The sequence below is a fragment of the Mus caroli genome, chromosome 5 (genome assembly GCF_900094665.2).
Source record: "Mus caroli chromosome 5, CAROLI_EIJ_v1.1, whole genome shotgun sequence".
Taxonomy (NCBI): Eukaryota; Metazoa; Chordata; class Mammalia; order Rodentia; family Muridae; genus Mus; species Mus caroli.
In genome coordinates, this window is record NC_034574.1 from 144,163,993 (window position 1) to 144,175,672 (window position 11,680).

At 45.8% G+C, this 11,680-nt stretch overlaps 1 protein-coding gene across 3 annotated transcripts in view; it reads right to left on the reverse strand.

Annotated features, from left to right (window-relative positions):
* Positions 1 to 6: 6 nt before the first annotated feature.
* The window catches only part of N4bp2l2 (NEDD4 binding protein 2 like 2), a 64,559-nt gene continuing 52,885 nt past the window's right edge, over positions 7 to 11,680 (reverse strand). For 2 of the 3 annotated variants that reach the window (XM_029477198.1, XM_029477200.1), the window contains 2 exons: positions 6,036 to 7,753; positions 3,599 to 3,689 (listed from right to left, as the gene is read on the reverse strand). In XM_029477198.1, coding sequence (XP_029333058.1) covers positions 3,649 to 3,689; positions 6,036 to 7,753 — 1,759 coding nt within the window. In that variant the 3' untranslated portion in view covers positions 3,599 to 3,648. Of the gene's footprint in view, positions 2,502 to 3,598; positions 3,690 to 6,035; positions 7,754 to 11,680 lie in introns of those variants that run through there. The other variant, XM_021163634.2, reaches the window with a different exon arrangement.

The window sequence follows — 11,680 nt, forward strand, 5'->3', positions numbered from 1 at the left end:
TTTATTGTATATTTCACCACCATTAAAAAAACTGAATAAACAGAACAATACTTGGATTTTAGAGCCTTTGGGGACTTCAAATCCTAGAGCTGTAGCCACAGATCAATGCTTGCATAAGGGTTACTAACACAATCTCAGAGCTATTACGGGGCTGTCCATGCCTCTCTTTCCTCTGCAGGTCGAAGCTGCAACAGCTCTTGGCATCAGGCAGTGGCTGTGTTCACACTTTTGCTGCTTGCCGAGTTTTCTTTCCTTTCCTTTTTATTGACACAACTTATCAGGAGCAACAACTGGAGGGATTATCCAGGCCAGTGAGGGTGGGTGTCCAGCGGGAGTGTGGTGGGAGGGCCTCTGAGGGTCAGCACTGGGCTCCCTGGCTTTTCCCAGGGACTTCTCAGCAGTAGGAAAGGAAACAGAGATCTTCACTGCAGGCAAGCACACACCCAGACATGCCCAGACACAATGGGTCCCCTTTGCTGCCCTGGTCATGCTATGCCCCAGCATCTCCGGCCTGTGCTGTCCCTTCAGTCCATTCTGTCCGGTTCTGTGCGCATCTCACCTCTGCTCTCTTCTCAGCCCCGGAGGGGTACAGCTCTTAGTAGTACAGATGTTTAAAAGGACCACCACAGGAATGTATGCAAATCTGTAAGCAGGTTTCCTGGCTCAATCTTTCCCTCTTCCAGGACAGCCACAGTTTTGTGCTGCAGCAGGCCTTGGTCCCCAAGGTGTAAAAGGATGAGATAAACCCCCACTAAAGCCGTGAATTCTCAGGCACTAGTCCAAGTACCTGTTACTAAAGTGATATTATCTACTTATGTTTTACAGTTAAGAAAATCGAGGCTGTGAGGAGATTAATTCTTTCAGGTCACACAGCAGGCAGCACCTCCAGAACAGGCGTGTAGGAACACATCCTTGGCCTACCTCAGCATCTATAGAGGCCTGTGGCTGTCAGCACATGGCAACCGATGCTGAGTACTGTGAGATAGGCAGAAACCACCATGGGACTTCTACAGCCCAGCAGGTTCTCCTTATAATTGCCTCTTCCTGTATTTCTGTTTGCCCTTTAAAACCTACTTGTCAGCATGCAGTGACAACCCAAACCGGAAGGCTCTTTCTCCAGATGACTGTAGTGAATACACATATGGCTACAGACCTCGAGAGACGCTCAGATGAAGATTTAGAGCGAGGCTGTTGGTGAGGCCAGTGCCATGGAGAACAGTTAGAACAGAACGGAGGAGCAGAGGAGCGACTTCAAAACCAAAAGCACTTGCAGAGCCTGTCCTTGACACAAATCCGCACCAGCACCACAGAGAAGGGACTCTCGGATTGGCCACAGCTAAGTCAAGTCAAGCTGGCTGCATCTTCCTTGTATGGTAGCTCAGTGTCTGCAGGGCCCCTCACAGGGGAGAAGGGACACACGTCTTAACAGAGACTGCTGTATACAACACAGGAAAGGGCTCACTGCTTTCCCTCGGCACAGAGAGCAAGGTCTAAGATGACACCACTCATGCACTGGGAACAAAATGAGAGCTTTCATCCCTTCCTCCAGAGCTCTCACAGTCTCTTAGCACACTCATCTCGTTCTAGCAGTCTCTCCAGACCTCTAAACTCCTCCCCAGCACACAGTGCTCTGTCTCCCAGCAGAAGCGGGGGCAAGAGGAAAACATTTAGAAAACATGCAAGCACATGTGTGTTTTACTCTTACCAAGTGCAGACACGAATGCACTGGCATCGCAACACATGTGTTTAATGTCACTCTCTGTGTCAAGTATTTGACCCCGTGTCTATCCATGCTGCCTCTTTTCTTAGAGCATCTGTTAACATACATATTTACATGGAAACTACAGCCCTAATTCCTTGCTCTGGTCACACACCAGTGTGTGTGTGTGTGTGTGTGTGTGTGTGTGTGTATCCTCTCTTGTACTGTTGTCAGAATGCTCTGAAATGCATTCTAACTAATGGAATGGGGAATAAATCTTGGGAGCAACAATCCAAGCTTTGTTGTAGGTCACAGAAAGAGACTGAAGAAAAGAATTGAACATGCAGTCGCACAGACAGGGTTGCTATAGTAACAACTCTTCAACTGCAATACATCTGCGCTATTACAACCAGGCAATGCCAACACTCATTTCCTCCTGACCATATCGAGGTCTCTGCGGCGAGAGGTACTTACAGGTCAAGGGATTTTTCATTTTTAACCAAGACTTTTCTGCCTTTTCTAGAAATAATAATTGAGATACACAAAATAATGGTTAATTCTCCTGCGCAGGCATTCCTCAAATATCAAAAGAAACATCACGACCATAGAGGTCAGTCTGAGCACTGTAAGTGCTGCTCTCTGTATGCACGAATGACAGCATAGACTCCCCGAGGACTCAGGGGAGAAGTAAGCCACACCACAGGACATGGCGGTCCGAGAGCATCAGCCCAGCACAGGAGAGATGAAGGCAGGAATATGGCCACAAATTTGAAGTCACACAGGGCTACGTAGATGACCTCATCTTCAAAACAAAAGGACAGCTTATAAAACGTGTACATAAGATTCACACACAAAACCAAGGTGCACATAACAAATACTTGCTACCTTTAAGCAATGGCACTACATTTCGTCTTTAAAGTTAAATTTTACTACTAATTCCAAAATGTGCCCCCCAGGTGCCTCCAGCTTCATTTATTTCACTATTAATTAATCTAAAACCAAGCCAACTATCAAAAACAAAAGCCAGCCGGGCGTGGTGGTGCATGCCTTTAATCCCAGCACTTGGGAGGCAGAGGCAGGAGGATTTCTGAGTTCGAGGCCAACCTGGTCTACAGAGTGAGTTCCAGGACAGGGCTACACAGAGAAACCCTGTTTCGAAAAACAAACAAACAAAAAAGTATTATCTAGTGACGGCTCAGTAGTTGTGAATACACACTGCTCTTGCAGAGCCCTGACTGGTTCTCAGCGCCTGCAAGGAACCATGGAGTTGGCTTGGCCTAGCTACTTTGAGAGGCATGTATCATATAAGTTTTTCAGTTAGAATCCGTGGCTTCTGGGGCACAATGTGTCTTCTCATTCCTGAGAAACCGATCCACTCCCTCAGGCAGTGAAGCAATTAGGCCACTTTGTGTTTCTCTGTATGTTCTCAGAAGTCAAGGAAACATGGGAGCTCGAAAGGCCAATCAGTCTTAGGCATTAATCTTGTGTGCCCTGTATAATTTGCAAACTTCACTGTGTCCTGGCAACTGCAACTGCATTGATCCTGACAATTGCTACCATCTTCTGTTTCTGATAAAGAGATAAAAAGTAGGATTGCTCTCAATAAAACTATCACAGCCTGGGTCTTACTGTGGCCCCACCAACCCAAGCCTGGCTTGCTTCCTGGCCTTATCAGGTGACCTTGGCCTGGTAAATGAGCCTAGGTGCTTAGAGGCACCTCAGTCAGGCAGTCAGGCAGCTTACATCTGCCTGTAACTCCAACTCCAGGGAGATGCGATAGCTCTAGCCTCTGTGGGCACCCACACACATATGCACACACATAATATGCACACACACAATAATTAAATATAACAAAAATAACTATTTTGAAAAGAAATCTCTGAAACCTAAAAAAGATACCTTTGTTGACATCTTCCATTGCAAAGGCATTATCTTGAGTGACTTCCGTATCAAAGGGAATCCTGTGGTGGGTCATCCAGTAACAAGGGTTCTGTGGACATAAGAGGAGGTGGGGACAAAATTCATTCCAAGGTCACACATATTTTTACTCTGAGTGTAAAATTATGTAAACATGCTGTCTGAACTCCAATGCTTAAAGTCTGATTTTGAGATTTCTAGGAATGGCTAAGGAGGGCTTTGTTTCAGATCTCAATTAGTGTTCAGACTCATCGAAAATCCTCATTATGTTTGTATGTAAAATGCAATCAGACCAGATTTTCCCACAAGCATAAACATATGCACAAACATCAACACACACACATATATTATTAAAGTGTCACAGGCATAAAACTTAAACAATTGAAGATATTTTAGACCGGAATCTTGGTCTAAGATCTATTCTGAAATCATAAACAGAAAATGTTTGTGTCATTTTGTGCCCCCTTTCTGAGAGAAAGTCCACAGATTTTTATTAGCATATCAGAGGGGTTCCTAACTTAAAACTATTAGCAACTGTCACCTCAGATCAGCATGAGAAAGGACAGAGGCCCTGGAGTAAAAGATTCTAAACTTCTTCCTCTCTTACGTACACAGTATCATCATCAACCATAATCAAGTATACATTAATTAAACTTCAGGATGAGTTTTAAAAGAAACAATGTATTCATCAATAGCTTGCCTTGTTTATAAATGAGGAGGATTTTAATACAAGTTAAAAATCACTGCAGATAAAAACTATAAATGACCGGCTTATCAATATTCCATGAATAAAGTTTAGCACTGCTAAAGGAACTATTGACTAGAGAGTGGGGTTCTGGCTCTCTTGGGGTTCCTTCAATATGGAAGTGGATTACAGCTATAACCTTTGTAGGCAGAGGCAGGTGGATCTCTGTGAGTTCCTGGTCAGCCTGGTCTACCTAGAGAGTTCCAGGCCAGCCAGGGTTACATAGAGAGAACCTGTGACCCTGTCTCTAAAAGAGGAAGAGAAAAAGAACAGAAAGAAAAGGTGGATCATAAGTAGTGTTTGTTGAAGGAGGAATGTGGCTGGAAGGAAACTCGAAAGCAAAGAATTTCCCTTTTAGAAATGGCATATGGTCAAAGAGGAAAAGTGAATACCATGGAGGGTCTGCGAGGCAACTTGCTTAACTAGATTATCAAGAGTTAAAACAATAATAGAAGACAATTGCCCTTTTGTTAAAGTCTGGGCAGGTGTCTTGTTGTTGGACATCCAGGAACACAGCCAAGCGTAACAAGTAGCTAGATCTGATTATTTGGAGACCTCAGAGGCCATAAACATGTGGCCAGGAGGCCAAGCATTGAGATGGCTTTGCTGTGGGATTTAGCCAGTCATGGGGCTGAGCTGCTGAGATGAAGTCTGTCTGAAGCATCGGAGCCTTCCAGCCACGTGGGCAAGGAGGGGAGTTAAGCACTAAGACAGTGCAGGACCTAGGAACCCCATCAAACTCATCATACTAGGAAGCCCCGAGAGGGATTAGAACACTGGCTTCCCGGCTCCTCAGGGCTCCTGGAACAGTCAAGACAACAGTTTCAGATGGTTTTCAATCTCTCAATGTTTACTTCTCCCTCCTTCACGATGCCACAGCTGAGACCTGTGACTGGGAGAAGGTCAGTATGCCAAAGAGAAATGTACAAAGTCAAAAGATGCATAGATGTATTTTCTTAAAAATGTCAATGAGGGGGCTGGAGAAATGGCTTGGCGGTTGAGAGCAATGGCTGCTCTTCCAGAGGACCTGGGCTTAGTGGTAGCTTATAACTGTCTGTAACTCCAGTTCCAGAAATCTGACCCTTATCTTCTGGTCTCTATGGACATCAGGTATGCATATGCTGCACAGACATACACGCAAGCAAAACACATATATACATAAACGAAATAAGTACCCAGGGAAGCCAGAAGGTGGCAGATCCCCTGGAACTGGATTAGCAGATGCCTGTGAGGCATCATGTGGGTGCCAGGAACCAGACCCAGGTCCATGACAAGAGCAGCCAGCGCTGTTAACTTCTGTGCTGCCTCTCCAGATAGACACTGACATTTGCAAAGCATTAACAAGCCAAGCACTGCTCACTACTGGCCTGCACCTTCCCTGCTTCTGTGAACCATAAGATCAAAGCTACACGATGTCACTAACACAGGAGAGAACCCAGGACATAAAAAATTTGCATATAGTAAACTGGAATCTTCTTTTGTTTGTTTTGTTTTGTTTCAATACTGGATTGCTTTGTGTAATAGTCCTGGCTTTCTAGGAAATGGCTTTGAAGACTAGTCTGGCCCCAACCTCACAGAGACCCACCTGCCTCTGCCTCCCAAGCACTGGGATTAAAGGTGTGCACGACCATGCTCAGCATGAACTTTTAGTTTTCATAAATAAAAACAATTTACCCATTGCAACTCCAGGAGATCCCGAAAGTTTGGCTGGCTGAAAGGCAAACTCTTGTGCTAGTGGCCCGAAGGACTGAACATTCCTGCTTACATCCTGGCTGTCCTCAGCAAGTCCACACTGCACTAGCTCCCAGGTTTCCCACATCTTCAGCTTTCTGCCAAAGCTCTCGTTTGAAAACTGACGATCAGAAGAAATCCTTAGAGAGCTAACAGTATCAGGCCGGCTACTTACAACTTCTGAAGGAATGAACCCGCCATCGGTTAGTGTCCTATCCACTCTTTTCTGAGATTTGAAAGTCAAAAGTGTTCTTTTGTTGTTAAGAGATACCATGCAAAAGGCAGACAGGTAATGTAACATGAGAGAAGGAACAGGGTTTTTATAAAAATACACAGCGCACCCCAGTCTGTTAAAGGACAGGCGATAAGAACAAGACTTCCCAGTCATACTTAGAGGAGAGTCATAGAGAAGGTTATCAAGGTAAAACCATGGCAGACGACGGTCAAAGATCACCACTTCTTGCTTTCTCTCATCTTTATTGATTATATCAGAAATGCCCTTCCCCTGAGGAAAAGCGTTCAGCCCATGACTCTCTGTTAAGAGGTCACACTTCTCCTCATCTTCAGGGTTGATATGAGTCTGTCCCAGTAACTTAGAGTCTGGTGGCAAATTGCAAATCTCCCTCTGCACCGGTTGTGTACCCTTCACTGGTTCTAAGGGGTGCTCCGGGGAGTTCAGATGGGGGACATGGCTGCTGGAGATATCTGTTCCTGGGTTTCTGGGTAAACCTATAGTTTCAGCTTTAGGAGACAAGTCTGTCAGTAGCTTCTCCGTCGGTATTTCTGGGCCGCTTTCTGAGCCTGTTGCTCCTTCAGAAGTGGAAATCAACTTAACGAATTGTTCCTCGCTATCGGGGCAGGTCAGCCTGCGAGACCTAGCTTTCTTGGGTCTCTGTTCACACACAAACTTATGAGGTCCCTCTGGCCAACTGCCCAAATATGGCTGACTCTCAGACCTGAGCTGTGAGTCTTCATCACACACACTAGCCGTAAAAAAAGCCCAGCAATCGCTTTTGACTCCTTGTTCCTTTCTCAGAACTTCCTCTGACGTTCTGGTCCCACGCTGATGATTCACGGCGAACTCATCTGGGAGACTTTTATCCTTCACCTCTATCTTCTCCATAAAGGAGCCCCGGGCTTTAGCAAATGCGCCCTGGGAGTCTAAGGCTGAGTTATGTCTATTCCTCAGATGCTGTCCCACCCTCACGCCTAAGCAGCCATCCCTCACTGCACAGGAAAGATGCTGGGTGCTTGTATGACGAGAGGCAGGTGGTACCGATGGTAAAGTTGGAAATGAGCCCCTCTCCTCTTTCTCCTCCTTGGGGGAGCAGTTCCTAGGTGTGTGGTCCAACTCAACTGTAGACACAGTGTTTTGGAAACTGTTTAAGATCTTTCTGTCTTGCCAACTTTGCTCTTCACGGCCATTTCCACAGTCTGCGGCTTCATTCTGTAGACCACCAGTTAAGGGACGCCATGGCTCTCTCTTGACCTCGTCTGTGCCTTCTCCTTGCCTCTGAGATGGACCCTGACCTCCAGGCGCAAGGTGACCTAAGGTTTCCAGTGAGTTCTCACTAAAACCGTTGCGCCTTTTCTTTCTTGTCCCGTTTCTCTTCTGTTTGGTTTTGTCAAACCTGTATCCACTTTTCTTCAAAACTCTTCCTCTGAAATATAGAGAACAAACAAAATGCTTAACAGTTTTTTGTATAGTATTAGCACACTCTAAAACATTACTGTGCAAAATTCATTAGTGTAAGAGTGCCTGTGTACTTTGTACCATATTTACAATCACTTTTAATAAGATGTTAAAGTCTGTCTCACTGACATTAGGACACACTGAGGAAGTTAAAGTGCACGTGCACACACTCCTTTCATCAGCAACAACCTACGAAAACCAAATATTTATATTAAAGACAATATTCTGTGTGTACAGAATAGGTAACTTATATTTTGTGATATTTTAAAGGAATTGATGAATTAATCAAAGTCCTGTTTAGAACCTCAGCAGCAGTTTTCTTAGAATGTAACAGACTTTAGAATACTTCAGATTTGGAAGATAAGTGGCTGCAAGAGCCTCAGTATGGCAGGTGTTTATGTGGTTTTAATGATGGGGCTATGTAGACCAAAAGACTGGCAATCAAGGTGTTCCAGCATGTTATACGCAGTACTCACTAATGAGCACTTGAGCCCAGTATTTGGCGATATATTTGGAATGGGATTGTCCGGCTAGCAGTGACCCTAAACCAGAGGCCATGCCACTCTTTTGGTGTTTGTGAGGTGTTGTTTGGTGGTCACAGTGACTGGTAATGTGTTACAGCATATGGCACTGCAGCCAGTATGCTACCCACCCTATGATGCATAGTGTGACAGGCTATGCCACCCGGAGAGAAACAGAATTCTCATCACTCACACTAGAAGTGCATAGCTCTTCATAAGTGAACAGAACACTTGATGCTGCTGGGCGTGTCCAACCTGTGGCCCGTGAGATGCATGCCTCCAAGAATAGTCAGGAATGTAAGAACTGTGAGTTACTCAGACCACCGTGAGAGCTTTCTCTTTCTGTAGCTCAACTGCATAGTTCTCAATCATGAGCTCTAGAGATGGCAACGTGACTCATTGTCCAAAGGGCAACACTCCTGAAAGATGGTGCTAAGGGACAGTGTTTGGTCCTTTTGGATGATTTAGTGAACAACCTTAATTTTGCACATAAAGACTAGTTTTCCTCCCTTCCACAGTGAATGATCAGAGCCAGAGACAAGGCCCAGACAACTGACTAGAAGGGGACAACAGAAACAGGAAATGGGGCTGAAGAGAGGGCTCAGTGGTTAAGAGCACTGCTCTCACAGAAGATCTAGGTTTAGTTCCCAGCACCCACGGGGTGGCTCACAACTGATGGTAACTCCAGTTCCAGGGGATCAAATACCTCTTTCTGGCCTCTGAAGACACTAAGCATGTGCCTAACATATACACTTGCATGAAGGCAAAATACATATATAAAATAAATAATTTTACAAAAGAAATAGGACAGAAAGAGCAAGAACAGAGCAACAGAAAGACAAGGAAGTCAGTAAAGAGATGAATACGGAAGGACAAGAAGAAGGCAAGTGTCAGTTCTCTCTCTCTCGTTCATATGGTGTGCATGTGCATGTACAGGTACACTTGCCTCTAATTGTCCCGAGGCCAGAGGTCAATGTTCTCTGTCCTCTCTATCACTGACTGCCTGAGTTTTTAAGGTCTCTCATTGGACCCAAAGCTCACTGACTTGGCTAGACTGGCTGTCCAGCAAGTCCCCAGGACTCACCTGTCTCTGCCTCCCCAGTGCTGGGGTAACACACACACTCTGCTTCCATAGGTAGGTGCTAGGGATCCACTCAGGTCCTTAAGACTATGCAGCAAGCACATTACCCACTAATGCCATCTCAGCAGCCTCACCAACATGCCATGTATACTTTGGTCTCCTAACCGGTCTTCTACACTGCTAACTTCTCAGAGACACAACATATGAACACTCTGTGTCACCTAACTATTGCCGCCCTTGCTCACACATTCCCACGTGTTGGCTTAGCAAGAACAGGAAGGAAGGCTGATGTACCTAGAAGCTTCCATCTAAAAAGATAACACATAAAGGATGCCACCTTTGGTTACAGACTTCATTTATGGTCAGTTCTGTGAACTGGAGTAATCCGACGAACATTCCGGTTAAGTCCAAAGTGCAACACTAGTTATAGAAAGAATCCATACCTGGGGTGTCCAAGAACTAGTTCTAGAAGGAGCCTTGTCTTGCTCTATGATCCTCCTCTCTCTGCCTTTCAAGTGTTGAAGATACATGTCATCAGGACCAGCTGCCGCTACCGCTGCTGCTTTGGGTTTTCTAAGTCCCACTATGTGGCCTTGGATGGCCTAGAGCTCGCTTTGTAGTCCAGGTTACCCTTGAACTCTTGGAGATCTACCTGCCTTTACCTCCTGGATGCTGGGATTAAAGGCATGTGCCATCACTCAGTTATTATTATTGTCAAGTTTTATGTCAACATGACATAAGCTAAGGTTATTTGAGAGGAGGGAATCTCAGTTAAGAAAATGCCTCCATAAGATCTGAATGGAAGCTTGTAGGGCATTTTTTTAACTAATAATTGATGGGGAAGGGTGGAGCCTATTGTGTGGGTGGTACCATGCTGGCTGAGGTGATGTCCCTGGGTTCTATAAGAGAGCAGGCTGAACAAGCCATGGGAAGTAAGCCAGTAAGCAGCACCCTCCATAGCTTCTCCTCTGTAACAGTTTCTGCCTCCAGGTTTCTTCCCTGTTTGAGTTCCTGTCCTGACTCTCTTCCCGGAGGAACAACAGTGCTGTGGGTACGTAAGCCAATATGCCCTTCCCTCCCAAGCTGCTTTGGTCATGGTGTATTATCACAGCAATAGTAACTCTAACTGGGACAATTATTCTTATTCTTCTAGACAGGGTCTCTCTGTATAGCCCTGGCTGTCCTAGAACAGAACTCAGTCTGTAGCCCAGGCTAGCCTAAAACTCTCAGCAATCCTCCTTGCCTCAGCCTTCCAGGTGTGAGCTACTGCACTTCAAATCCACTGATGCTCTTTGGAGTTACCGTGCTTTTTCTAGAAACAGTGAGCCAGCCAGGCCTTCTGGAAAACCATCCGAAACCTCGTTAAGCTGGTGTGAAATGAGAGATGTGATGGTGGTGGTGGTAACTTCCGTTGGGACGCGTTTGCCTCTCAGGTGGCTGATCAGTAGATGCAATTTCATCAGGAACACGGATCTATACCGTGTGTGAGAGGCTCATCAGAGTTGTGTCAAGGATTGTCAACCCTGATCTCACTTGGACTGAGTCACTTAAGGATGAATGGCCCTGCCAGGAGAGAGAAGCGTCACTAAATGAGAGTGAGTCACAAGCAGGAAGTCGGGAGGGCTAAAGGCGCAGACTGCAGCCTTGACAGGAAGGAAGGAAGGAATGGGTGCTAAGCAAGGTAAACACATCCGTTCTGAGTAAGACTAGATTAGATGATGGCTCGGGGCACGGTGGGCAGGAGCACAGTGTACCTCTCAGCAATGGGAAGGGGCTCTCAGAGGCGAGCTAACCTGACCAGAGGGAAGAGAGCATCCTGACGAAGCCCAACCTGACTGTGGAGAAAAGCAGGGAGGAGGGGATGAAAAGAAAGGGCATGGTGAGGAGTGACTTCATGAAAAAGAGTCACTAGGAAGAAGGCAGGTGCAGCGGGCTAGAGCCCCACACACCATCTCCAGTCTGTGTGCTCCCTCTAAGCAGGGTCAAAGCACAGAGATCAGAAAAACTCCTAGAGCTTTGTGGAAGGGCTACAGTTGGGATGACCCAGATCAAGCCCAAACACTGGCCCAGTCATCGGCTAGCAGATAGGATCACAGGTAGACGTGTCTCCTTTATAAAATGGGGGTAACGTTTCCTTCTTGTCGAAAGGCTATACAGTTTATTTATTTATTTATTATTTATTTTTGTTTTTTTGAGACAGGGTTTCTCTGTATAGCCCTGGCTGTCCTGGAACTCACTCTGTAGACCAGGCTGGCCTCGAACTCAGAAATCCCGAGTGCTGGGATTAAAGGTG